The sequence below is a fragment of the Dendrobates tinctorius genome, unplaced genomic scaffold, assembly GCF_039654945.1.
Source record: "Dendrobates tinctorius isolate UK_male_01 unplaced genomic scaffold, ASM3965494v1 ptg000035l, whole genome shotgun sequence".
NCBI lineage: Eukaryota > Metazoa > Chordata > Amphibia > Anura > Dendrobatidae > Dendrobates > Dendrobates tinctorius.
In genome coordinates this window covers 44,012,401-44,039,304 of record NW_027361703.1, presented here as the reverse complement: position 1 = coordinate 44,039,304, position 26,904 = coordinate 44,012,401, and the positions used below count along the sequence as shown (strand labels likewise).

The 26,904-nt window shown below is 42.1% G+C and overlaps 1 protein-coding gene across 1 annotated transcript in view; it reads left to right on the top strand.

Annotated features, from left to right (window-relative positions):
• Positions 1–23,045, top strand: part of SLC23A1 (solute carrier family 23 member 1) — a 260,181-nt gene extending 237,136 nt beyond the window's left edge. Inside the window, exons 13-14 of the mRNA XM_073573448.1 lie at positions 13,729–13,824; positions 22,184–23,045. Coding sequence (XP_073429549.1) covers positions 13,729–13,824; positions 22,184–22,428 — 341 coding nt within the window. The 3' untranslated portion in view covers positions 22,429–23,045. The remainder of the gene's footprint in view (positions 1–13,728; positions 13,825–22,183) is intronic.
• Positions 23,046–26,904: the final 3,859 nt, after the last annotated feature.

The following is a 26,904-nucleotide window of genomic DNA, read 5'->3' as shown; positions in this document are numbered from 1 at the left end:
CCCAAAAGTTGTTGTGCAATTTGTCCTGAGTAGGCTGATACCCCATACATGGGGGTAAACCACTGTTTGGGCACATGGCAGAGCTTGGAAGGGAAGGAGCACTGTTTTACTTTTTCAACGCAGAATTGGCTGGAATTGAGATCAGACGCCATGTTGCATTTGGAGAGCACCTGATGTGCCTAAACAGTGGAAATCCCCCAATTCTAACTCCAACCCAATCCCCAACACACCCCTAACCCTAATCTCAGCCCTAACTCTAGCACTAAACCTAGCCCTAACCCTAACCCTAGCCCTAGCCCTAATCCTAATGGAAAAATAGAAATAAATACATTTTTTTAATTTTTTTATTTTTCCCTAACTAAGGGGGTGATAAAGGGAGGTTTGATTTACTATTTATAGCAGATCAGATTTTTATGTTTGTCAGCTGTCGCACGCTAAAAGACGCTATTTATTGTAAAAAATACTTTTTGCATCACCATATTTTGACCCACGGAGTCATGTGAGGTCTTATTTTTTGCGGGACGAGTTGACGTTTTTATTGGTACAATTTTTGGGCTCGTGACTTTTTTGATCGCTTTTTATTCTGATTTTTGGGACGCTGAATGAACAAAAACCAGCATTTCAAGAATTTCTTTTGGGGGGTGCGTTTACACCGTTCCACGTGTAGTAAAATTGATAAGGCGGTTTTATTCTTCAGGTCAGTGCGATTACAGCGATACCTCATTTATGTCTTTTTTTATGTTTTGGCGCTTTTATGCAATGAAAACCATTTTATATAAAAAATAATTATTTTCGCATCACTTTATTCTGCGAGCTATAACTTTTTAATTTTTTCGCTGATGATGTTGTGTGGCAGCTCGTTTTTTGCGGTACAAGATGACGTTTTCAGCGGTACCATGGTTATTTATATCCATTTTTTTGATTGCGCTTTATTGCACTTTTTGTTCGGCGGTATGATGATAAAGCATTGTTTTTTGCTTTGTTTTTTATTTTTTAAGGGGTTCATTAAAGAAAAGGGGTTAACTAGTGGGACAATTTTATAGGGTGGGTCGTTACGGACGTGGCAGTACTAAATATCTGTGCTTTTATTGTTTTTGCTTTTTTTTATTTCCAACAAATGAATTTATTAGGGAATATTTTTTTTAATTTATTTAGTGATATTTAAAAAAATTATTTTACACTTATTTTTTTTTTTACTTTATTTTATTGTCCCGGGGGGGACATTACTGTAATGTGTCAGATCGATGATCTGACAGTTTGCACAGCACTCTGTCAGATCAGCTATCTGACAGGCGCTGCTGCAGGCTTTCTCAGCCCTGCTCTCTGCAGGCACTGTGGAAGCTGCCTCCCAGCAGACCCCCGAAGGCCCCCGTGGCCATCTTGGATTCGGGGGCCTGCAGGGAAGGAGACCCTCAGAGCAGCGCAGCACATCGCGCTGCTCGGGGGGTCTCAGGGAAGCATGGAGGGAGCGCCCTCCCTGCCGACGCTTCCCTAATCCCCCGTACACTGCGATCATGTGTGATCGCAGTGTGCCAGGGGTTAACGTGCCGGGTGTTGGGTGTCAGCTGTGATAATCAGTGCCGGGTGTCAGCTGTGATAATCAGCTGACACCCGGCCACGATCAGCGGCGACCCCCCCGGAGCGCCGCTGATCTCTTAGATGTACTATCCCGTTCCCGGTCATACAGGCCCGGGTACTGTGGATGGGATAGTACGTCTCATGTCAGAAAGGAGTTAAAATGCACAAATAATGTAGGATTAGGAGTTCCGCATCATCTGCACATACCCTAACTGGTTCCCAAACACGAGCACTTTATACTTACAAAAGTCAAGTGCCATCTGCTGCTAAGATTAAACAACTACTAATTGCTATATTCTTTTTTGGGAGTTACGAGTAGGGATTGAGAGCATTGAGATACTAAGAGCATGTAGTTCTTTTAAATAATCCTTTATGCAAAAACTTTCAGATTTGTATCCCTATCTTGATATCAATTAGCTATTTGTTTTTTTTAATAGACTTAATAAGACCATATGTCTATTGTGTACCTGTGTTGACATCAATACTTGGAGCTCTAGTCCTTCCTTATTTTCAGTACCTGTTGCTGATTAAAAAAAAAAAAAAAAAAAAAGATTTTCTAAATAAAAAAATAATTTTTTATGAGCAATTATTTGTCACTTCAAGTCTGTGCCGGGCATGATTCCAGACATCTGCTGTGAGTGTGTTTTGACATACACAAAGTTGTTGAGATTAGGGCTCTGTGGGGCTTTATGATCACTCCCAGGACTCCTTGTTCTTTATGCTGACGATAGTTCTAAGTGACATTAGTTGTACGTTTCACTTGATGCAGAATAAATTTGGAGTCATGACTCCCTGGTGGTATTGCACAATCAATATGTATATGCCTGTACTTCAGCATTGAAAATACCATTAATTCTCACTAAATTCCAAACTCTATTTGATGTAATACAGCCCCAAACATGCAAGGATTCTTCTCCATACTTCACTGTTACCTGCAGACACTTATCGTACTGCTCTCCAGTTCTTCTTTGGATAACAAACAGCCTTATGTTACAACCAAATATTTCATATTTTGACTCTTCAGTCCATAGCACTTGCTGCCATTTTTCTCCACCCAAGTTCCTATATTTTCAAGCATGCAAAATAAATTCAAAATTTTTTTAAAAAAATTATATATATATGTGTAAACAGCTCTGGCACAAATTAAGAGACCACTTTCAAATGTTCAGTTTGTCTGATTTTTCTCTTTATATGTATATTTTTGAGTAAAATGTAAATTCTTCCTTTAGTCTACAAACTTGTGACAAAATGTCTTCGAATTTCCAAGCAATAAATTTTGTTGCTTTTTTTTCTGTAAAGAAGAAATGGTCAAAATAAAAAAAAATAAAAAACCATACCAGTCTAGGGATGAGGGAGCCATGCATACCAGAGTAGGGATGAGGGTGCCATGTGTATCAGGATGGGGATGAGGGGACCATACAGCTCTGGCAAAAATGAAGAGACCACTTTCAAGTGTTCAGTTTGTCTGATTTTTCTCTTTATTGATATATTTTTGAGTAAAATGTAAATTGTTCTTTTAGTCTACAAACTTCTGACAACATGTTTCTGAATTTCCAAGCAATAAATTTTGTTGTTTTTTTTCTGAAGAGGAGAAATGGTTAAAATAAAAAAAAACAGTGCTTTCAGACTTCAAATAATGCTAAGAAAACAAGTTCATAATCCTTTAGAAACAACAATACTAATGTTTTCACTCATGAAGAGTTCAGAAATCAATATTTTGTGGAATAATCATGATTTTTAATCACAGCTTTCATGCGTCTTGGCATGCTTTCCACCAGTCTATCACACTGCTTCTGGCACAAAAATGTAAGTAGTTCTTCTTTGTTTAATGTCTTGTGACTATCCATCATCCTCTTGATTACATTCCAGAGGTTTTCAATGGGGTTCAGGTCTGGAGAATGGGCTGCCCATGACAGGGTTTTGTTGTGGTTGTCTCTTAATTTTTGCCAGAGCTGTATATAGATAGAAGAAAAGCCAGTAATTCATCTGCCATGTTCTGTAACATCACTGCAGGAGCCGACAGGAGAGAAGAGATGGATTATATACAGTAAATACAAATAGAATTGGTAGATCTCTCTCTGCAATATAAATACATATATATATATAATGTGTGTGTGTCACTGACATAGAATATATACAGTGTATATCTATTCTTTTCTAACCAGTCAGTGTGATTTTACTGTACAGCGCACATGAATTGCTGGCTTTTCAAAGGACACCGATGCGTATTTCTCGCAAGTCACACGGATGGTCCGTGTGGTGTGCGATTTTTTTTTCTCGCACCCATGGACTTTCATTGGAGAGACTTAGCGGATATACGCAGCAAATTGCAGTATGCTGCAATTTCACTCGCACGTATAATACGGCCGAGAAAAAAAATGGAGATGGTAGCTGCCCCATAGATTAACAGCGGTCCGAGTGCTATACAATGTTTTATCGCATAGCACTCATCCGTATTTCTCGCTAATGTGACTCCGGCCTCAGACTGTAAATTGGTAAACTCTTGTTTGCTCTCTTTTATGATGCATCTAGCAAATACCACCATATCATCTCTTGAAGAAACTGAAAGCAATAGTGGCTAAATGTCAGCTAGAGGCACTGGTCTCAAATCTTCTCCTTGAGGTAGAGGTTGCGTAATGCCCCAAACTTGGTGATTACTTTATTGTTTTGCATATGCATATGCTATTGAACTGGCCCTTAATTATTAAACTGTTGCACTGTTTCCTGCAAAGATATGTATTGCTTTATGCATGTATATTTGCTACATGCTCTATATTTGTGTGTGCTGCTTTAAGAAGTATGATTCAGCACTTCATACTCTAAAAAAATTTTCAGCAATTTTTCTGAGAAAATTTACAAAATGTATAAAACAAAATTTTTCGGGACCACGTCACATTTGAATTGACTGAGGGTCTTATGTGACAGAAAATAACCAAAAAGTTACACCATTTTAAAAGCAGCACCCCTCAGAGAGCTAAAAATTCCACAAGGATAATAGGAGGACATGGACCACAAAATGTGATGACAGTGGGTGTGGACTCACTGCACCACTGGTTAGCCCTGGAGGGGCATGACTTAGTGGCTCCCTGATCTTCATGAGTGCTTTTGTAGTTAGGCTTGGGCCATTAGAGTAGCCATCAGGTGCCACTCCACCTGCATCAGCTGACCAACGGGTCAAGGCAGGGATGCAAGGGTCAGAGAATACAGGCAGAGATATAGTCAGTTTGAGGTCGGGGCAGGCAACACAAGTTCCATTATGTAGCTATGGTCAGGAGCAGAGAGATCAAACAAGATGACAAGACAAGCTGGTTCAGTAATGGGGGAGATAAAGAACAAAACACCTTAACTGGGAACTAGATGCTAACTGCAAACTGGAACCAAAGCACAGGAAAAGGGTGGAGGAAGGAGCTGCCTAATAGTTTCTTTGCTGGCAGTGGATAGGCCAGGAAGGCTTATCTCTGCAGGACATAGCAGAGTTAATTTCCTGCAGAGACTGTCCACGCCTCCCTATAGCCAGCAGGAAGATGCAGCAGTGCAGAGTGTGCTACAAAAGGAAAACTCAGTTAGTCGGTCTGACATGAGGAGAAGCAGAGTAGTGATCGCAGTGAGTGAGAAGTGCAAGTTACCAGTGGGACACAAAATTTGTTGTACAATTTCTCTTGAGTACATAAATACTCTGTTTGGTGAAAAGCTACTGTTTGGGACAAAGGAAGGAGCACTAATTGACTTTTGAAGCACATCATTCTCTGGAATAGATAGCGGAAGCAATGATGCGTTTGCAGAACCCCTGATGTGCCTAAGCAATGGAACCCCAAAAAAGTGACATAATTTTGCAAACTACACCCTTCAAGGAATTTATATAGAGGTGTGGTGAGCACTCTGAACCCCCAGATGTTTCATATAATTTTAAAATGTAGAGCTGGGAAAATTAGAAATAATAATTTTTCCCACCAAAATATTACTTTTTAGCCAAATTTTTAATTTTCATAAGGTTAATGGGACGCCCTCACACCCAGGGCTGTGGGGTACTCGGTACCGGGCCCAGTGGATCTCAATGGGAGTTGTCACGGTAGCTGTGACCCGGCCCGTGGCCCTGGGCGCCCATTGTAAATGTTCAGTGTGAATGAATAAGTCGTGACGCTACCTGTGGTGTTCGGCAATGTAGATGTTAGGCCGACGCTGCAGACAGATCCTCTGGGACAGATGGTGTGGTGCAGCAGTGATGGTATAGCCCTCCACAGGCAGGGCTGTAGTCCCAGGGCAGAGTAGGTATGGTGACACTTAGATGGTGTAGTGTCAGGCGCAGGGGAGGTGGCAGTGCCGGGCAGGTTGACGCAGGAATAAGTGGAGGACACCAGGGCATGTAGTTCCAAAGCTTTACTCAGTCTGTCGTACAAACAGGTGCCTACTTCTGTGCCGTGTCCTCCGGGTCTGGGACTCAGTCAACCCCCAGGCCAGATGGAATACTCCTTTCCAACACTCCGCCAACTTGTGCCTTTCTGAACGTCTCCTCTTATAGCGCTTTTGAGTGAATTACTCCTAGTACTGAGTTACACTGGAGTCCCTCCTGTCTGATGTTCCTATGAACTCTACTTGTACGGCAGACAGCTGTAGCCTGCTTCAGGGCCTCCTTGCTACTACGTCCCGGCTCACTATCCAGTTGCTGTTGTGCCCCCAAGTCTTGTGTGGGAATAAAGTGGTCACTACTTCTATTCCTCCGGTGTCTGCTGCAGGACCATTAGTATCCGTACAACCTCGGGGACCGGGCCCCGGCCTTGCGCTTAGAACTTCTAGGAAGGGTTCTCTTCTCACTCACGTCCTCTGTTCTCTTTTACTCCTCACGTTCCGTACTAATCCTTTCTTTCTATGGAGAGTCAAGCTTTCAGTCTATGTTGCTCTCTCTTTCCCGTGCCAGCAGATCCAGATCACTGGGATCACTTCCATCCATCTATCCCTCTCTCTAGGAATCTTTTTCTCTCGCCAACTATGGACTCGCTCACTTAAACTCTTCCCACTCCTTGAAATGTAATCTAACTCCACCCACCTCCCAGCACGTTTCATGTTCCAAGCAGGGAGCCACCAATGGGTGCTTGCTATACTCCAAGCAGGGAGCTGCCGAAGGTGCTTTGCTACACTACTTTGTGGTGTGGGGTGCAGGTGTTGGAGCGTGGTCAGGAGTCTCCACCTTACCTGGATGGTGGGATACCACACCTCAGGAGGAGGTGCAGTACCTCTGTGGCGACTGAGCCTCAGGGGCGCCACATAAACAGGTGAGAATGGACCCTTAAAATGATACTCCATATGTGGTGGAGAATTACTGTTTGAGCACACGGCAAGACTTTGAAGAGAAGGACTAATATTTTAATTTTGGTGTGCCTCAAATGTGATCTCAGTTTGGAAACTACTCCTCTCAATGAATTTATCTAGGGGTATAATAAGCATATTAATCCTTCAGGAGATTCACAGAATTGTGTAACATAGGACTGAGTAAATTAAAAATTAAAATGTTGCTTTGACCCCAAATTTTTCATTTTTTAAAAGAGGTAATAGGAGAAAATGAACAGTACAATTTTGTTACGCAATTTCTTCTGAGTACGCCAATACCACATATGTGGTTGAAAACTACGTTTGAGGCACAGTGCAAAGCTAATATTGCAGTACAGATTTTGTTGGAATGGTTTGAGGGTACCATGTCACATTGACAGCGCTGCAGGGATGCCAAAATATCAGACACCCCCATAAGTGACCCCACATTACAAACTATTCCCCTCAATGAATTCATTTAGGAGTAAAGTGAGTATATTGGCACCACTTGTGTCTCAAAGAATTTTATACCATAGGTTGTGGGAAAAAAATCATGTTTATCGTTAAAATGTTGTTATAGCACCAAATTTTTTAATTTTTATAAGGGCCAATAGTAAAAATTAGACCACACAGTTTCTTCTGCAATTTCTCCTAAATCCGCCAGTACCCTACATCGGGAGCTACTTTTCAGGCACAGTGAAAAGCTCAGAAGGGAAGGAGTACCATATTGGAGTGCAGATTTTGCTGTTATAGTTGTGTCATGTCACATTGGAAGAGCCCCTGAGGTGCCAGAACAGCAGGGTCCCATTTTGTGACCTATACCTCTCAATGAATTGCCCTAAATTTTACATTTTCACATGGGGAAATGGTAAAAATGGCCCTAAAATTTGTCACACATTTTCCACTGAACGTGACAATATCCCATATGTGGTTGTACAGTAAAGCTTAGCGACACAGTGAGACTTTGGAGGGCACGAGTGCTATTTGAGTCTTGGAGAACAAATATTGATAGAACAGTTTGCAGACTCCATGTAAAGAGCATTCAAGTGCAAGAACTGCTGAATTCTTCCTCAAGTGACCCCTATTTTGGAAGTTTCACCCTTCTGGGAATTTATCTACAGGTATAGTGACGAATTTGACTCAATGGGTGTTTTCCACATCAAGCAACAATGGATGCTGCCAGGGGCTGGTTGGCAAATTTTAGCCTGGGGGAAAGCACAAAGCATTGGCCCATGAGTGTCATGGTCCATCCTTATTCTTGGGTCTAATGTAGCTGTAACCGAGTTACAGCTACTAACAATCCATTTCATAAAAATCGCAGCCTCTTTCTGCTCTACTGTTAGAAATTAATTTACACTCAGGTTACAGGATAATGATGTTGACACTCGGAGTACGGGATAATGACACTGACCCTCGGGTACCGGACAATGACACTGACACTCGGAGGTGTAATCTCTTATAAAGCCCCTTCCAGTCGAATTAGTGATATGACTAAAAGCCGGCAGATAGTGTTATTGGACCTGCCAGCTTCCCTTTTAGTGGTAAGCAACATCAGGAACAGTCCATTCATAATTTTCACCCTTATTGTATAATAACTTTGCCCAGATTTAATCACATGACCTTTTTCCGTAATTGCACACCTGAACCCCTCACCTGTGGTATAATAATTATAGTCCCCTCAGCACCTCCCTTTCTCCCTGATCATAGTCAAAATCCCCTACTAACTACACACTGCCATAGAATAATAATCTCTTCCAATCATATATCCACTTGTAGCAATCATTCCCCCTCCAACTCCCCAACCCAAATTTATGACAGTAACACCACAAAATGTTTTTGGCCAAGATAAATGTCCCCATAATGTACCCAGGGTCGTACTGGCCCACCGGAGAACTGGATGATTCACCAGTGGGCCAAGGCACTGGCACCTGCTGGCTTATTGGCCAGCAGCTGCCTAAGGCCCCCACTGCTCCAGGGGCCCACCAGCCAGTGGTGTTTCGCTAATAACGGCACACTCAGCTGCTATGGAACCCCTGATTCAAGGAGGCCCTCCTAGTGCCAGAGAGCAGCAGCTGGAGACAGGAGCCTGTCCTCGCTGCTAAAGAGAAATGAATATTCACGCATCCTCATGCCCCCATGGGCATGGAGAGGAGTCAATACCATTTCAGTTTAATAGCGGGCAGCATTAGCCGCAGGATGAGGCTAACACTGCCAACCAGTGCTGCTGAATCGGAGCCCCAGAGGTGGGCCACTAAAGGGTGGCGAATCCTGATTGAGATCCCTGCAGCTTGGGACCGGAACAGAGTTGCCCGACACTTCCTGTCTGACTCAACACGGCTGGATGACATCATCATTCAGTGTGGCTGTTTCAGAGTGGAAGGTGCCGGGATGTGCTGCGGCTGCTGGGAACATGCGGAGAGGTGCGTGGGTGTTGTGTGTGTGCGTGTCTCTGCCTGCCTGCATGTGTGCGGCTGTGTGTGTATGTGGTGCGATGCTGTGTGTGTGTGTGTGTGTGTGTGTGTGAGAGAGTGGTGCGGTGCTGTCTGTGTGTGGTGCTGTATGTGTGATAGTGGTGGTGTGTGTGTATTGGATGTATTGGAGATTGGCAATGATGTGAGTGATGGAGAGAACAGTGATGGGGGTGGTGGGGGAGAAGGCAATGTTGATGATGGTGGAAAGGACTATGGGGTGGTGGGGGAGGAAGCAATGATGGAGGTGGTGGGGAGAAGGCGATGGTGGTGGTGGGGGGAGGCAATGATGGTGGTGGGGGAGGCAATGATGATGGTGGTGGGAGTGGCAATGATGAGGGTGGGGGAGGCAATGATGATGGTGGGGAGACAATGATGATGGTGGGTGGAGGCAATGATGATGGTGGTGGGGGAGGCAATGATGGAGGTGGTGGAATGGGCAAAGATGATGGTGGGGGGAGGCAATGATGGCGGTGTTGGAATGGGCAATGATGGGGGTGGTTGGGGAGAAAGCAATGATGGTTGTGGTGTAAAGGACAATGATGGTAGTGGTGGAAAGGACAATGGTGGTGGGGAGGAGGCAATAATGGAGGTGGTGGGTGAGAAGGCAATGATAGAGGTGGTGATGAGGACAATGATGGGGTAGAGGGGGAGAACAATGATCGAGGTGGAGGGGGCTGCATTATACCGTTTCAGGGGGGCTGCATTATACCCTATGAGGGGGCTACATTATATTCTGTGTGGGGCTGCATTATTCTCTCAGGGGGCTACATCACACTATATGAGGGGAGCTGCATTATGCCTAATGAGGGGTCTACAGTATATTCTATGGGGGGCTGCCTTATGTGTGGGTTGCATTATACTCTGAGGGGGCTACATTATATTCTGTGAAAGGGCTGCATTATACTATATGAGGGGGGCTGCATTATATTCTGTGTGGGGTCTGCATTATTCTCTCAGGGGGCTACATCACACTATATGAGGGGAGCTGCATTATGCCTAATGAGGGGTCTACAGTATATTCTATGGGGGGCTGCCTTATGTGTGGGTTGCATTATACTCTGAGGGGGCTACATTATATTCTGTGGAAGGGCTGCATTATACTATATGAGGGGGGCTGCATTATATTCTGTGTGGGGTCTGCATTATTCTCTCAGGGGGCTACATCATACTATATGAGGGGAGCTGCATTATGCCTTATGAGGGGGCTACAGTATATTCTATGGGGGGCTGCCTTATGAGGGGATTGCATTATACTCTGAGAGGGCTACATTATATTCCGTGGAGGGGCTGCATTATACTATATGAGGGGGGCTGCATTATGCCATATAAGGGTGCTACATTATATTCTATGGGGGAGCTGCATTATAGCTGTGGGGTGCTTTATTATAACCTATGAGGGGGACTACTTTATTTTCTATGAGGGGGCTAGCCCAACCCCTGCTACATAATTAAGACATGTACTACCTTATATTATACCGTGATATTAGCGCGTTTTACCACACAATTGGTGGTCTTGAATTTATTACTATGTAGCTACATAGTGGGCCCCAAGAATGATTTTCTCTGGTGGGCCCAAGGTGCTCCAGTCCGACACTGAATGTACCCAATTGATCCAGAGCACTGCTGCCAATGTGACAAAACCACATTCCCACTGACAGAAGCACTCAACAAGTGTACTGATTGTTACAACTCACAGCCAGATTGGAGCAATGGTTCAGGGTCAGTAGCATTCCTGCCAAGAGTTCCTCTCTGATTCACACTATAGGAACGGAGAGAAGCGCAAATAGGGTCTTATTCGATAAACAGGGTATGAAATGTATTAAAATTCTACTCACCTGATATAGGAGAGGTATAGCGCATGAAATTATCAGTCAGCTGCCGCACAATCACAGGTCAGACCAGTGACTGCCGAAACATATAGTTTAATGGAACTTTTTTTATGGATTTAGTGCGCTGCTTAACATGACACACAATTACTTGTGCATTAACAGATCGATGTTTTATTCATATTGCCATATTTCCAACACGTTTCGAAGTACAAATCACTTCTTCCTCAGGGGATGATATACACAGTTTATATCATCCCCTGAGGAAGAAGTGATTTGTACTTCGAAACGCGTTGGGAATATGGGAATATGAATAAATCATCGATCTGTTAATGCACGAGTAATTGTGTGTCATGTTAAGCAGCGCACTAAATCCATAAAAAAAGTTCCATTAAACTATGAGTTCCTCTCTGGAGGGCTAGATAAAGGCATGTCACATATAACATGTTACGTGGGCACGCCTCAGGATTCTGATTCGCGGACTTAAAGTTATACTGCCAAATGACCTAACTGCTATGATAATACACAGTTCTGGCTGCCAGGTGCTTTAGCACTGTATCTTACATTAAATAACCTGAGGCTGCAATCCAATCTACAAGATGAGCTGCAGCTCCTAATAGATTATAGTGGAGATGTTGAGGATTTAACGGTGCAGAATTGTTAATGTACTTGGCGGTCAGAAGGCCCTGAAACAATGGTAAGTGACCGGCCTAGGGGCATATGCACCTATGTCCTCTGGCGTAGCCGCCGCTGGATGTTGGTGAGTGAAAATTGCAAATCTGCCATTCTAGTGCCCGTACATTGTAACTCCTAGTATGTTGTATTTGTAAGGTGTGCAGGGCAATAGTCATGGGCGAGGGGAAGCTGTTCTCCAAAGTCTTGGCACCCCCACACACACAATGTTTTGTGTGAAGTGAGTAACACTGACTTTTGCTTCCAAGGGCTCCACTTGCTCCATTATCTCAGGCTCAGTCACATAGTTAACACGTGATGCTTGATCCTTTTTAAACAATTCAACTTTAGTTAACATATTAAGTTCAGTCTTAGTCACAGATGCTGCACACTGTGTTACAGTGGTAATAGTTACTGAAGCCTGCATTATTCCTCTCTTTCCTGGCACTTCTTGCCTCTGGAATGTCCCGCCCGGGTCTACAGCATCCCAGAACTCTGACTTGATTTCTGTCTGTGAATCCCTGTCCCTTTGGGGATGAAAGCAAGGCAGGCTGCTCCATACATTTTCTAGGCCGTAGGCCTCAGATTTTCCGGGATGAACCACTGAAATTGTTTTTTGTCGTTCTCATGCTGCCATTTATTTCTGCTTTCTGTTTGCTTCGTATACTACTTGACCATCAATCCCCTGGCCCTGAGCTCCTGCTTCAACACTTCTTATCTACTCCAAAGAATAATATCTCCAACTCTATCGACATATCTATCTAATGTGATGTGGCAACCCAGTATATTTCCATTGATAGATGATGGATCTAAGTGAGGGCTTGCTTTTTTGTGGATTGAGTTGAAGGTTTTATTGGGAATATTTTACATAAAATTTTGGATCACATTTATTGTCTGCTCTACGCTGACCACTTACATTGGGGGTTCCATCTAAGTATCTGAATGGTGAGATTCAGATGAGACCCCCAATAGATTCATTCACTATGATGAGGCAGGCGGAGTTACTCTGGACTCTGTCTAGCCTCTTTACAGATGTCCTTCTTTTCAGAGATGCACAAACCTGTGGTCGACAGTGCAGTGGCACCTGCGCAGTAGCATCTATCGCATTCTGAATTATGCTACTGTGCAGGCATTGCCGGTGCCATTTTGAGGAAGAATTTTTTTTTTTTCTCAACAAATTTATATCACTAAATAAAATGAATATATGGATATTATAGATTTGATCATGCTACAGCGCAGGCACCAGCAACTGCATGATGAATGTAATTTTTTTCCAAACAATAAGATATACAATATACAAAATAGGGGGCAGGTCACTGAGGGATCATAAGCCATACAGATGAATATGCAAGAAGAGCACCACATAAAGACCCCACAGGCTGCCCTGAAGTGCCAGAATATCATTAACTGAAAGCTGAAAATAAAGATTAACAACCATAAGACGGATTTCATCAACCAAGGTATCATTTTAATCAGCATAACGGCACCAACCTGACACTGTCTTTAGGTTACTTGGCACAATCCTGCTGACCGGTTCACTTTAGGCTGAGTTCCCGGCAACGACTGGGCGAGCACAACTTATGTTTCCGCATGATAGCCATGACATAACTGCATGTCATATGTCAGGAACCCCTTCCTGATCATGATGTACAGTTACGCCAAATGTTGGGTAGGGGTTTAAGAAATCTTATTTGGGATTCCACCTTGAATCCAATATAAATATGGAATGGTCCCTAAACCCAATACAACCTTATATTAAACTAAAATCTGGTTTATATAATGAAATATAAAGTATATAAAGTACAGCAAGTAGCACAATGAACTTCAATGAGAAAGACTGAACACCTTCTGTAACACTTTTGATTGGATTTTTACAGGTTTACCAGAGTTAGATCAGATACTGACTGTGCTTCTAACTACTGAAATGTTTGTGGGAGGATGCATAGCTTTTTTCCTGGACAATACCATACCAGGTAATGTATACTAGTAAGTATGAAGCGTGAAACATTGACATGTTCATGAATTATATTTATTCAGGTCTCCAATATTAGGGAGTGTCTTAATGCAGACACAACATTTCCACAGTCTAAGGCCACGTTCACATGTCAGTATTTTACATCAGTATTTATAAGCAAAGCCAGGAGTGAGTGAAAAATACAAAAGTGATGCAGATGTTTCTATTATACTTTTTCTCTGATTGTTCCACTCTGGATTTTGGCTTACAAATACTGACCAAGTACTGACCATGTGAATTTGGCCTAAATCTTATAAACAATCCTGACTAAACATTATGAGAAGAATCAATGAGGATTGGGTTTGGAAAAATGCTGTACTTCACTTCTTGAGGAAACAGTGACTATGAAGTGCACAATAGGGTAAAACCCTAATATAGGAGATAGTAAAAATAATATGTTTGCTCACATTGGGTGGTTGTACAAAGACACAATCACTATTAGGCCGGGATCACACATGAGAGAAACTCGGACGAGGCGGCAGTGTCGGGTATTAACATGTTAAGCCCCCGTTACACACTGCGATATCGCTAGCAATATCGCTGTAAAGTCACCGATTTTGTGACGTAGCAGCGATATTGCTAGCGATATCGCTGCATGTGATACTTACCTCCGTCCGGCTCCCCCGCTGGTTATCGCTGATCGTGCGAGAAGCTCCTGGATCATTCCTCGTCGGTCACTTCCTGCGGCGCTTCCTGCTGTGACGATGAGCGACGCGTGGAGCCGGGCGGGAGGACGCAGAATCGCCGTGTCTGACAGGTAAGTAGCGATCCCCGACCCCAGCGATGTCGCTGGTGAGATCTGCCTGTGTGGCAGCTCACTAGCGACCACCTAGCGATGCACCAGCGATCCTGACCGCGTCATATCGCTGGTCGGGATCGCTGGTGAGTCGCTAGGTGTAACGGTACCCTTAGACTTGTCTGAGTTTCTCACATGTGTGATCCCGGCCTAAAGGATCAGATAGCCAGCTGCCTCTGCCCCGTGGCTGTATTTAAATCCACCACATGGAATTTACCAAAACAGGATAAAAACATTTTTAGGCTGTGTGCCCACGTTGCGTTTTTGGAAGCGTTTCCGCAGCGTTTGTGCCGGATCAGACGCTGCAGAAATGCTTACAAGATGCTTCCAATTAATTTGCATGCATTTTTGGCTTTTTGTGCCAATGCATGCGTTTTTAACCGCTCAGGAATCGCTTAGCGGCTAAAAACGCAGCATGCTCATTAATTTCCGCATAGCTGAGCGTTTTCAGCATTCCCCCAATGTTCCCAGAAAACGCGTGTCAAAAAACGCGCCAAAAACGCGTGGCTTTTTGGCAAAAACCGCGCAAGAATCACACGGAAAAAGACGTGCGTTTTCTGGGTAAGGGGATGCGATTCCTGAGCGTTTAAAAACGCTAACGTGAGCACATAGCCTTAAAAATTGGCTGGAAATTGCTGGAAACAAGTCTCTTTCTGCTATATTCTTAGTAGGTTCTTTATTATCCACTACACATTTCAATGCAACGCTGGCATCTTTATCAGGTGTAAAAAGACATTTGTGTAAAGTTAAGGGTGAACTCGCCTGTATCCAAGCATTGTTATTCCTCAACGCTTCACCACACTAATAATGCTCTCTCTATGTTAAATTGTGGCAAAATTGTGACCAAACCAACGAAAAAGGAGTGTCCAACTGCTTTACAGATATAGCAGAACTTATCTTAATGCAGATAACACAAAACCAGAATAAAATGGCACAAAAGATTAAAAGGCCAAGGCAGGACACAAACAGGAACGGTCATTTCATGCTCCTTATTGGAATTTGCCTGGCCCAACACATCTTTAGGCCAAGGCGTGTCTTATACACTTTTCTTTTATCCAAGCAATAAAGTATAAAAACAGGGCATATATTAAACATTAATGTTACTATATATATAGTAGATCAAAGATCTCCATTATACCAATTAAAACTATATATCATAAAAGGTATTCAATTCATTTTTTAATTAAACTCAGTGAGCTTAGAGTATTAGCTATAATAATCCAAGTTGTAAAAATACACTGCTCAAAAAAACAAAGGGAACACTAAAATACCACATAATAAATATCACTGAGTGAAATACTCCAGTTGCAGCTCTTTATTCATTATTTAGTGGAATGCGTTGAGAACAATAAAACATAAAAATGATCAATGTATATACTGTCCTTTCTCCTGATATCTGCTCGTTGCTTTGGAGACTGCACTGACAGACCCAGCTACCCTTCTTGGCACAGGTCGCATTGATATGCCATCCTTGATGAGCTGCACTACCTGAGCAACTTCTGTGGGTTGTACGGTAAACACCACCTCATGCTACTGTAACCTCAGGGATGGGAACAATGACAAAGTGCAAAAGTGACCAAAACAACAGTCAAAAAGGATGAGAACAGGGAAATGGTCTGTGGTCACCCCCTGTACAACCACTCCTTTATAGGGGCTGTCCTGCTAATTGCCTATCATTTTTACGTGTTGCCTGTTCCATTTGCACAAGAGAACTTGATTCAAAATTAATGTTGCTTTATACCTGGACAGGTTCATTTCACAGGAGTGTGATTGACTTGGAGTTACATTGTGTTGTTTAAGTCTTCCCTTTATTTTTTTGAGTAGTGTATTTTATGTCTATCACCTGTATTTTGAAAAATAAGAATGTGTTCCAAACCAGCAAATTTCAATAGATTCCATCAATCTCACATCTCTTGAGAGTATTTCCTGTTGTGAACACTTGTGACCTGACTTCAGAGTTTGGGCTCCCTCTGGTGGTTGCTGCGGGTAATGAAGCTGGTCGAGTTGACAGAAGTCAATCACCTGAAGAAGATGACTGGAGATCAGGTGTTACAGACTGGGAAGATTTAAGTGAGCAGGCTTCCCTCAGTTGTTGCTGGTGATTGGTTTTCTTCCTGTGCATTTTGAAGTCCACTTGCTCCCTGCTTGGTCCTGCATCGTTCAGATAAGTTATTTGTTTGCTGGAATCTTTTGCATTTGATCCAGTTTTTACCTTTCTCTGCTTTCTGCTTTGTTGTTTTGGTTCAGCATTGCTCCCTGATGGGAACTGTACTGGACCCCATTCCATATGCCACAGGTTATGTCAGTCTGTTCAGTATTGCTAGTCCCCTGTTATATCAGTATCTTTTGTTTTGCTTCCAGTTCACACCAGAATTCTGATCTAGTGGGGGAGAGATCGTGTGGCCTCAGTATTTTTGCATATCAGACATGTTGGATTTTTCTTAGGGTTTTGTCTGGCCTCATATCTTGAGTTTTGGGCCTGCCGCCTCATATCGGACCTCATATCTTGTGTTTTGGGCCTGCCGCCAATTCCAATTGATTTTCCTGGTCTAGTGTCATAAGATGAAGTGCTCAGCATTTAAGTAGATAAACGTCTACATTTCAGTTTATCATCCTTTCACTAAGCCAAATGAAAACCAATGTAGTCCAGTTAATCCCCTTATCTGGAGTCATATGATGGACCGGTCAGCATTTAAAGTGGTGAGCATCTATATACCAATTATCCTTCTAGAAAAGGATGAACCATCCACAAGGTACATGGTTGAGGGGGTGAAGTTCTAATAATAATGGTTTAAGCCATCTGTGCCTTGACCAATACCATATGAGGTCTATATCTCTTTCAGACTGAGTCGCTTCCTCTTGTTAAAAAAAAAGTGGGTGTATCATACAGATGATGGTTATCACTTGGTTTTCTCAATTTGTTTGATCAAAAACTAACCTGTTTTGCATTTAAACATTTTCAACTAACTATCTTCATGGTTATATTGTCTAATTAGCGTGCTTTTAAGTTGCAGAATCAATGCCATTATAAAGAAGAGGCAAAATTCTATAATCTCTAAACAAATGTTTGATCATTTTTATATTGAATATCTTGGACCTCTCTTTTTTGCCTGTTCTAGTTGTGTCAGCTGTTAATACTTGACTAGGATGTGATAACCAGAAATTCTCTAAGATGGAATTCTCAAACTACAGTTGTTCTTTTCGGCTAAAATAAATTTTTTAGGATGACTTAACATTGCGCCCTAAGGGACACACCAAGAAGAAAGTAGAATTTTTATAACGGCGCAGCATGGATGAATGGGACAGGGCCTGTCCCAGCATTTCAAGCTCACAAATTGATCAGTAAGAGGTGGATGAGTGACGAGTGTAGGCCTGGTGCGCTGAGATCCCTTCCATTAAAGGCAACCCACCAGATGGATACTCAACTTGGAGTCTCCACACTTTAAAAAAATATTGGCATACACCAGTAAAGTGGTATCAATTTTCCCAGAGTAGAAATAGTATAATGGGGCTCTGAAAGTCCCTTCCACTATAAGCAACCCACCAGATGGAGACCCAACTTGGAGTCTTCACATTTCAAAATATTATTGGCACACACCACTAAATTGGCATCAATTTCCTCAGCGTAGAAATAGTATAATGAGGCTCTGACACCCCTTCCACTACAGGCAACCCACCAGATGGAGACCCAACTTGGAGTCTTCACATTTCAAAAAATTATTGGCACACACCACTTATGTGGCACCAATTTCCCTAGAGTAGAACTAGTATAATGGTGCTCTGAGACCCCTTCCACTACAGGCAACCCACCAGACTGAGGACCAACTTGGAGTCTTCACATTTGAAAACATTATTGGCACACACCGCTAAAGAGGCATCAATTTCCCCAGAGGAGAAATATTATAATAGGGCTCTGACATCCCTTCCACTACAGGAAACCCACCAGATGGAGACCCAACTTGGAGTCTCCACATTTCAAAACATTATAGGCACACACCACTAAAATAGCATCAATTTGCTGAGATGATGTAGCTGGACCAAAGGATTAGCACAAAAGATTTGTATGCTGAAATGTGGACTGGTGGTGGTGCCACACAATTAGCACAAAGGATTTAGATGCTGAAATGTGGACTTGTGGCTGGACCATACAATTAGCCCAAAGTATTTAGATGCTGAAATGTGTACTGGTGGCTGGAACCACACAATTAGCACAAAGGATTTAGATGCTGAAATGTGGACTGGTGGCTGGACAACACAATTTGCACAAAGGATTTAGATGCTGAAATGTGGACTGGTGGCTGGACCATACAACTAGCGCAAATGATTTATATTCTGAATGTGGACTGGTCGCTGGACCACACAATTAGCTCAAAGGATTTACATGCTGAAATGTGAACTAGTTGCTGGACCACACAATTAGCACAAAGGGTTAATATGCTGAAATGTGGACTGGTGGCTGTACCACACAATTAGCACAAAGGATTTATATGTTGAAGTGGTGACTGGTCGCTGTACCACAGAATCATCAGCACTATGGATTTATATGTTGAAGTGACAACTTGTGAGTGCACCACAGAATTAGCACTCCAGATTTATATGCTGGAAGGTCGATTTGACACAGTATCCTATGTATGTGAACTAGCTGAGAATAAATTGCCTAGCTAACTTTTTGACCAATGGCAGCAACAGCCTCACTAAGCTGTTACACTCACAAAATGGGGCCAAAGTCACATGTCCACTTTTAGTATGAACAAGGTTGTGTGACTTCGGCAGTCAATGACACAAGCCCTTGTGTCTGTACATTATGGATGGATTTTGCGCTCTGATTGGCTGCCGGAATCTCCACACATTAAGCTAATTAAAAAAATGAATAACAGTTGCCACTCCTCTGGCTTCTCCCCATCCCCCACCCTTAACGAACGGGTCCCCCCTGCTCATCATACAGCACCACTATCCTAACCAAAGTCCTAACAAAAGAATTAGTGAAAACTCGATCATTTACTTAACTTTGGCCGAATTTTGCCAATTTTGACAAAAATGCTTGGGATTCCGAACACGAATACGAATATGCAAGGTTGGTGCCTTATTTGAGGTTGACGAACCTTTTCCAAACAAGTTCACTCATCTCTAATTCTCAGCTTTTCAGGATTTTATGAAATTCCCCACATTAACAGTATCTTCAGTCCAGCCAATCGCAGTTCGAGATCACTGCCTTTTTTATACTGATTTTACCTTTCCACAGATAGTAAACATGGCATTGATTTGGGGCTTATAGGCAGGTGCTACACTTATGAGAAAACATGCATATTCTTCCCCGATTAGTCTTCAAGCTGAAAATGTATGTCCGATCACTATCATATCCACACACACACCAATATTCCTAACTTTTCACTGGTGCCTCTGTTACTGGTGTAAATATATAACATTTCCCTGGAAGGGAACAATGTATTTCCTGGGGACAAAAGGCTTCTTCCACTTCTCTATGTGTAAACACATGTCCCTTTTGTTTTTAGACCCTCTGAAAAGACCTTGAGTCTAATTACTTGTCCATTCTATAAATCTCAGTCTTTCACACAAAATACATCCTCTCTCAGTCACCTGGGCTTCAAAAGGATTTCCTGCATTTTAATTAGGATTCCTCACTATGTTATATGTTAACTGTGTGGTCCTATTGTCAAAAGAGGTTGGTAGCTTGTAAGCTCTCTTTCCTGCTCTAAAGCCCCCGTTACACACTGCGATATCGCTAGCAATATCGCTTTAAAGTCACCGATTTTGTGACGTTACAGCGATATTGCTAGCGATATCGCTGCATGTGATACTTACCTCCGACCGGCTCCCCCGCTGGTTATCGCTGATCACGCGAGAAGCTGCTGGACCATTCCTCGTCGGTGACTTCCTGCGGCGCTTCCTGCTGTGACGACGAGCGACGCGTGGAGCCGGGCGGGAGGACGCAGGATCGCCGCGTCTGACAGGTAAGTAGCGATCCCCGTTCCCAGCGATGTCGCTGGTGAGATCTGCCTGAGTGGCAGCTCACTAGCGACCACCCAGCGATTCACCAGCGATCCTGACCGCGTCATATCGCTGGTCGGGATCGCTGGGGAGTCGCTAGGTGTAACGGTACCCTAATTCTGTGAGAGAGAGGAGGGAGGGGAGTGAATGCCCTCTCAATGGTGGCTTTAGGAATCTTAATATTTTCTATGACCGTAACCAACCATACATATAAGTGAAGTCTGTAAATATAGACCCTCTCTGAAAAAAAGTTGTAACCAGTCAAAGATTTCCTTTTTTACTCTTGTTTGCACTCTTTGGTGGAAGCTCCAAATCGATATAGGTATTATCTTCACTGAATGATATCTAAAACTTTCACAATCTACTTTTGATAAGCACTATCCGTTGAACTAGGATATCTTGGGATCTTTTTACAGGTATAAGACCTTATGGACTCCTTCCCAATCAGAGGATTCTTTTGTCATAATCTCTCAGGTGCTGTCATGGGTGAGAGGAATAATGATAATTACTTACTGGTAATTTATTCCCTCTCTCTGGCTTATGGTTGGTGGTGGTTCTCAATCTTCTCACAGTGAAGAATGGGCTTGAGTGAATGTATAAATAATAACAAAAGTAATGATAATAAATTGGGTGATTCCTACTTGACTTCTTGGAAACCACATTGAAGGAGGAAGTGGGAGCTGCCTTTTTATTTTGTGCTTATGGCTTCCTGTCCAATGATACTGGCGGATCCCTTGCTCTCAAGTGCTGTCATTGGTTTCAGGAAAATCAAATTACCGGTAAGTAATTAGTATTTTCTCCCTGTGGCTTCCAATCACTGGGGCACTGCAGAATGCTCTTAGCCTATATGCACACAGAGGATTTTTTTCAGGTGTTTTGGAGTGGGTCCACTCCAAAAATGCACCTTAAAAATTACTGAAAAAATGTTTGAAAGACTCTTTTTTCATCATGTATTTTGAAAAAAGACTTGTTCATATCCACAGCCTTTTGATCATTTTTAATTGGCTTTGGGTTTTAAAAAACGCCAAAAGAAGTTAATTGACAATTCCGCTGCCATTTTACCGCTATGAGGCCATCTCATTCTGTACAATAGAAAGAAATGCTAAGAAAATACAACAAAGACATCACGGCATTTTTTTCTAACATTTTTTAAGTGTTTTTGCATTAATAAATGTATATTGGAGTTTTCATTATTGCTTGATTTGGATGGAATTTTAAAAAAAGTGTGAAAATGGTAAAAAAAAAATATTAGCACAAAACATTTTTTAAAGTTAACAAAATAATTCAGAAAATGTTATTAAATTGTTAACAAAAACATCTGAACAAAAAACACATAGAATACACCATAAAACAGGAGCTTTACCTGAAGTGTTTTTTGCTTTAAACCTCATCCTGTTTGACAGCCTGAAAAAAACTAACTGTACACAGCCTTAGATGACATTGACAACATACTCAAGGAACCTTGCTGTACTTTGATTTGATTAATTAACACATTTTTTGTTATTTCTTCCAGGTTCAGAAAAAGAGCGAGGATTAGTGCAGTGGAAGGAAGGGGCAAATACCAGTAGTGACACATGTATAGATCTAAAAAGTTATGATTTCCCATGTGGGATGAAATTAGTTAAGAAAGTTATGTGCTTCAGAAGGCTACCTATATGTCCAGTTTTTAAAGGATTCAAAGCTTCTCTTCAAAAGGATCCAGCCAAGGATGTGATCATTCAAGATCATGGAAGCAATTCATTGTGTACAAAAGTATAAAACTAAATTTATACCAAACATCTACTACTTCAGAAATCGCTTTCCCTCCTTCCACCCCACAACCCAAGCTACAACCCCACAAGTTTTCAAGTGAAGATTACAATTCAAATTGACATGTCAGAAACATTTTGTGAAATAGACCCACTTGGGTGAATTAACCTACCTACTGTACATGTTCATGGTAATTTATTATTTACCTCCAAAATCTGTTTCAATGGTCTTTAGAATATGAGTCCATAGCATGCACAAGAAGATCATCATCTGGTAGCAGCAGTTATAATAACCATATACAGTATTTTGCTTACAGGGTAAGGGTATTATGGGTCTATAAAGTTTTCTGAATCTGAGTGTACTTGAAAATGATTCTAATAATCTGAAAAGCTTGAAAAAAAAGCATGGCTAGTCAAAACGTTGCTCAGGTGTGGGTGATTGATCCAGCATCTCTGCCTGTTCCTATTTGAAAAGAAATTTCCAATTGTATATACCACACTATTCATGTAATTATTTGCTGTGTTGTTTATCCTGCATGTAAGTGAGATGTCTGAATTATTAAAAATGGATGTTATTCTGTGCCATTTTTAAAATTAAAAAAAATAATCCATATGAAGAGAACTAAATGCTGCCATTGTCTTTATTTGTGGAAGGCCATCCTTTAACACTAAGCAAACCTGGGGGGGACTCGAGTCCCGTCAATCCCATCAAGGTGGTTTCCAAGAAAACCACTTCAAAGCAAATAGAGCTACTAATTCCTACCTGACTGCCTGATGCAGCTGGCCATTGGTGCTGGTCTCCCCACTGTTTGTTCAGGTTCTGCATGTATGAAAGTATGCACACATACTTGGTTCGGTGTGTATGTAGGTTCTTGTGTATACCTGTAAATAAATAAATCCAAGAAAAGAGGAAGTACCAGACAAAATAAAATATTTAGAAATTTTAATACTCACAATTAAAATAGATTGTATATGAAAAATTATACAGAACACGGCAGAGTGTGCTCCATGCAACTATCAAAAATAGAATCAAGTGAACAGGTATACAAGACAGCAAAAAAACACCATATAAGTACAGACCAGAAACATATGACCACTGAGTTTAAGGCAATAAATTCATGTGGCTATAAAGAATAGTGGACTAAGATCCGTACATGACAAATGCTAATAAAATATGTCATGCAAAGTGCACTGTGTCAAGATATGGAATGCCATAATTCACGAAGTCATGTAAAGTGCATTGTGCTAGAATGAGAAAATTGCTGTACTAGGGAAAACCTATAAGCCCAGGAGGTATCCCCACTGAATAAATGCCAAAGTGCCAAAAAGAAAGTGCTGCAAAAAGTGCAGATAAGGGCCAATATAATTAGGTTTAGCCAAAGGGTTACAAATTATATAGTAAAATGTATATCTGTTGATAGTGGCGAGGAGATGAGGACCCGACGTGCGTTTTGCTAATGTCGCTTCTTCCAAGGGGGCGTCTGTGTATCAGGTGATAGTGTCAGCTATATATAGGCGCTGCGTAAAGTGTGGCGCTGATGGTGGCCGTTCAGATACTGGAAGTGGCAGGTCCGGCATCCTACATCATCAATCCCCGCCCACCTCTGACGCGCCAGAGGAAGAAAGGGAGAGACGACGCTCAGGGACGCGTTACCACGGCAACCAGCACAGTGGGCCTGCACAAGCGCACACCGCAGGAGGTGTGAAGAGCGCCATAATGGAACAGGGCAGGGGAATCATCGCCCAAATGTGTGTAAGAAAGATAGTCAGTGAACGTGAATGTGAATGCAATAAACCTAGTGTGTGACTGCAACCTCAGAAGGTGCAAAATGCATGAATGTAAAAATTGTGTAGAATATATGTGACTCCAAACAAAATGGGATATAAATGTATATATAAATTTAAGACAATACATGTTGATAATAAAGTGATACAAAGACACAATCAAAATTACATGAATGTAGATATACAAAAATATAAACATGACATCATAGGCACAATTATATTAACCCCTTAGCGACAGAGCCAGTTTGCAGCTTAATGACCAGGCCAATTCTTACAATTCTGACCACTGTCCGTTTATGAGGTTATAACTCTGGAACGCTTTAATGGATCCCGCTGATTCTAAGACTGTTTTTTCATGACATATTGTACTTCATGTTAGTTGTAAAATTTCTTTGATAAGTCTTGTGCTTATTTATGAAAAAAACAGAAATATGGCGAAAATTTAGAAAATTTTGCAATTTTAAAACTTTAAATTTTTATGCCCTTAAATCAGAGAGATGTGTCACACAAATTTCTTAATAAATAACATTTCCCACATATCTACTTTACATCAGCACAATCTTGGAAGCAAAATTTTTTTTTGTTAGGAAGTTATAAGGGTTAAAAGTTGACCAGCGATTTCTCATTTTTACAACAAAATTTACAAAACCATTTTTTTTTAGGGACCACATCATATTTAAAGTCATTTTGAGGGGTGTACATGACAGAAAATACCCAAAAGTGGCACCATTCTAAACACTAGTCCCCTCAAGGTGCTCAAAACCACATTCAAGAAGTTTATTAACCCTTTAAGTGCTTCACAGGAGCTAAAGCAATGTGGAAGGAAAAAATTAACATTTAACTTTTTTTTGCAAAAAATTTACTTCAGAACCAATTTTTTTTATTTTCACAAGTGTTAAAAGAGAAAATCAACCACAAAATTTGTTGTACAATTTCTCCTGAATACGCCGATACCCCATATGTGGGGGTAAACCACTTTTTCAGCACACGGCAGAGCTCGCAAGGGATGGAGCGCCGTTTGACTTTTTCAACGCACAATTGGCTGGAATTGAGATCGGATGCCATGTTGCGTTCGGAGAGCCCTTAATGTGCCTAAACAGTGGAAAACTCCAACAAGTGACCCCATTTTGGAAACTAGACCCATTAAGGAACTTATCTAGATGTGTGGTGAGCACTTTGAACCTTCAAGTGCTTCACAGAAGTTTATAACGTAGAGCCGTGAAAATAAGAAATCTATTTTTTTTCCACAAAAATGATCTTTTCGCCCCCAAATTTTTATTTTTACAAGGGTAACAGGAGAAATCATACCCGCACAGTTGTTGTGCGATTTGTCCTGAGTACGCTGATACCCCATATGTGGGGGGAACCACTGTTTGGGCGCATGGGAGAGCTTGGAAGGGAAGGAGTGCCATTTTGGAATGCAGACTTTAATGGAATGGTCTGCGGGCATCATGTTGCGTTTGCAGAGCCCCTGATGGGCCTAAACAGTGGAAACCCCCAACAAGTGACCCCATTTTGGAAACTAGACCCATTAAGGAACTTATCTAGATGTGTGGTGAGCACTTTGAACCTTCAAGTGCTTCACAGAAGTTTATAACGTAGAGCGGTGAAAATAAAAAATCCATTTTTTTTCCACAAAAATGATCTTTTCGCCCCCAAATTTTAACTTTTACAAGGGTAACAGGAGAAATCATATCCGTACAGTTGTTGTGCGATTTGTCCTGAGTACACCAATACCCCATATGTGGGGGGAACCACTGTTTGGGCGCATGGGAGAGCTCAGAAGTTGTTGTCCAATTTGTCCTGAGTACGCTGATACCCCATATGTGGGAGAAAACTACTGTATGGTCACACATCAGGGCTCGGAAGGGAAGTAGTGCCATTTTGGAATGCAGACTTTGATGGAATGGTCTGCGGGCATCATGTTGCGTTTGCAGAGCCCCTGATGGGCCTAAACAGTGGAAACCCTCCACAAGTGACCCCATGTTGGAAATTAGACCCCCTAAGGACCTTATCTAGATGTGTGGTGAGCACTTTGAACCCCCAAGCACTTCACAAAAGTTTATAAACGCAGAGCCGTGAAAATAAAAAGTCTTTTTTATTTCCACAAAAGTGATTTTTTTAGACCCCAATTTTTAGACCCCCAAAGTTGGTAAATAGTGGAAACCCCTCAATTCTTGCTCCAACCCTAACCCCAACACACCCCTAACCCTCATCCCAACCCTAACCCTAATCCCAACCCTAATTCTAAGTTTCTAACCCTAATCCTAGTACGCCCTAACCCTAATTCTAACCATAGCCGTGACCCGAGCCCTAACCCTAGCCCTAACCCTAACCCTAGCCCAACCCTAACCCTACCCCTAACCCTAGTCCTAACCCTAATGGAAAACTGAAAAAAAAAATATTTTCTATATTTGCCTATATAAGGAGGTGATAAACGGGGGGGGTTATGTACTTTTTTTATTTTGATCACTATAATCGTTTATCATAGTGATCAAAATAATGAATGGAATCTGCCAGCCGGAGCCGGCAGATTCCCGGTGGGCGCACTGCGCATGCGCCCGACATTTTCAAGATGGCGGCGCCCATCGGAGGACGCCGGCGGGACGTGGGACCACCGGGAGGGGACGGAGGGCCACGTAGAGGTACCGGGGGGGATCGGGGACCCTATTTCTCTCTCCTCTCATGTGCGATCACATCA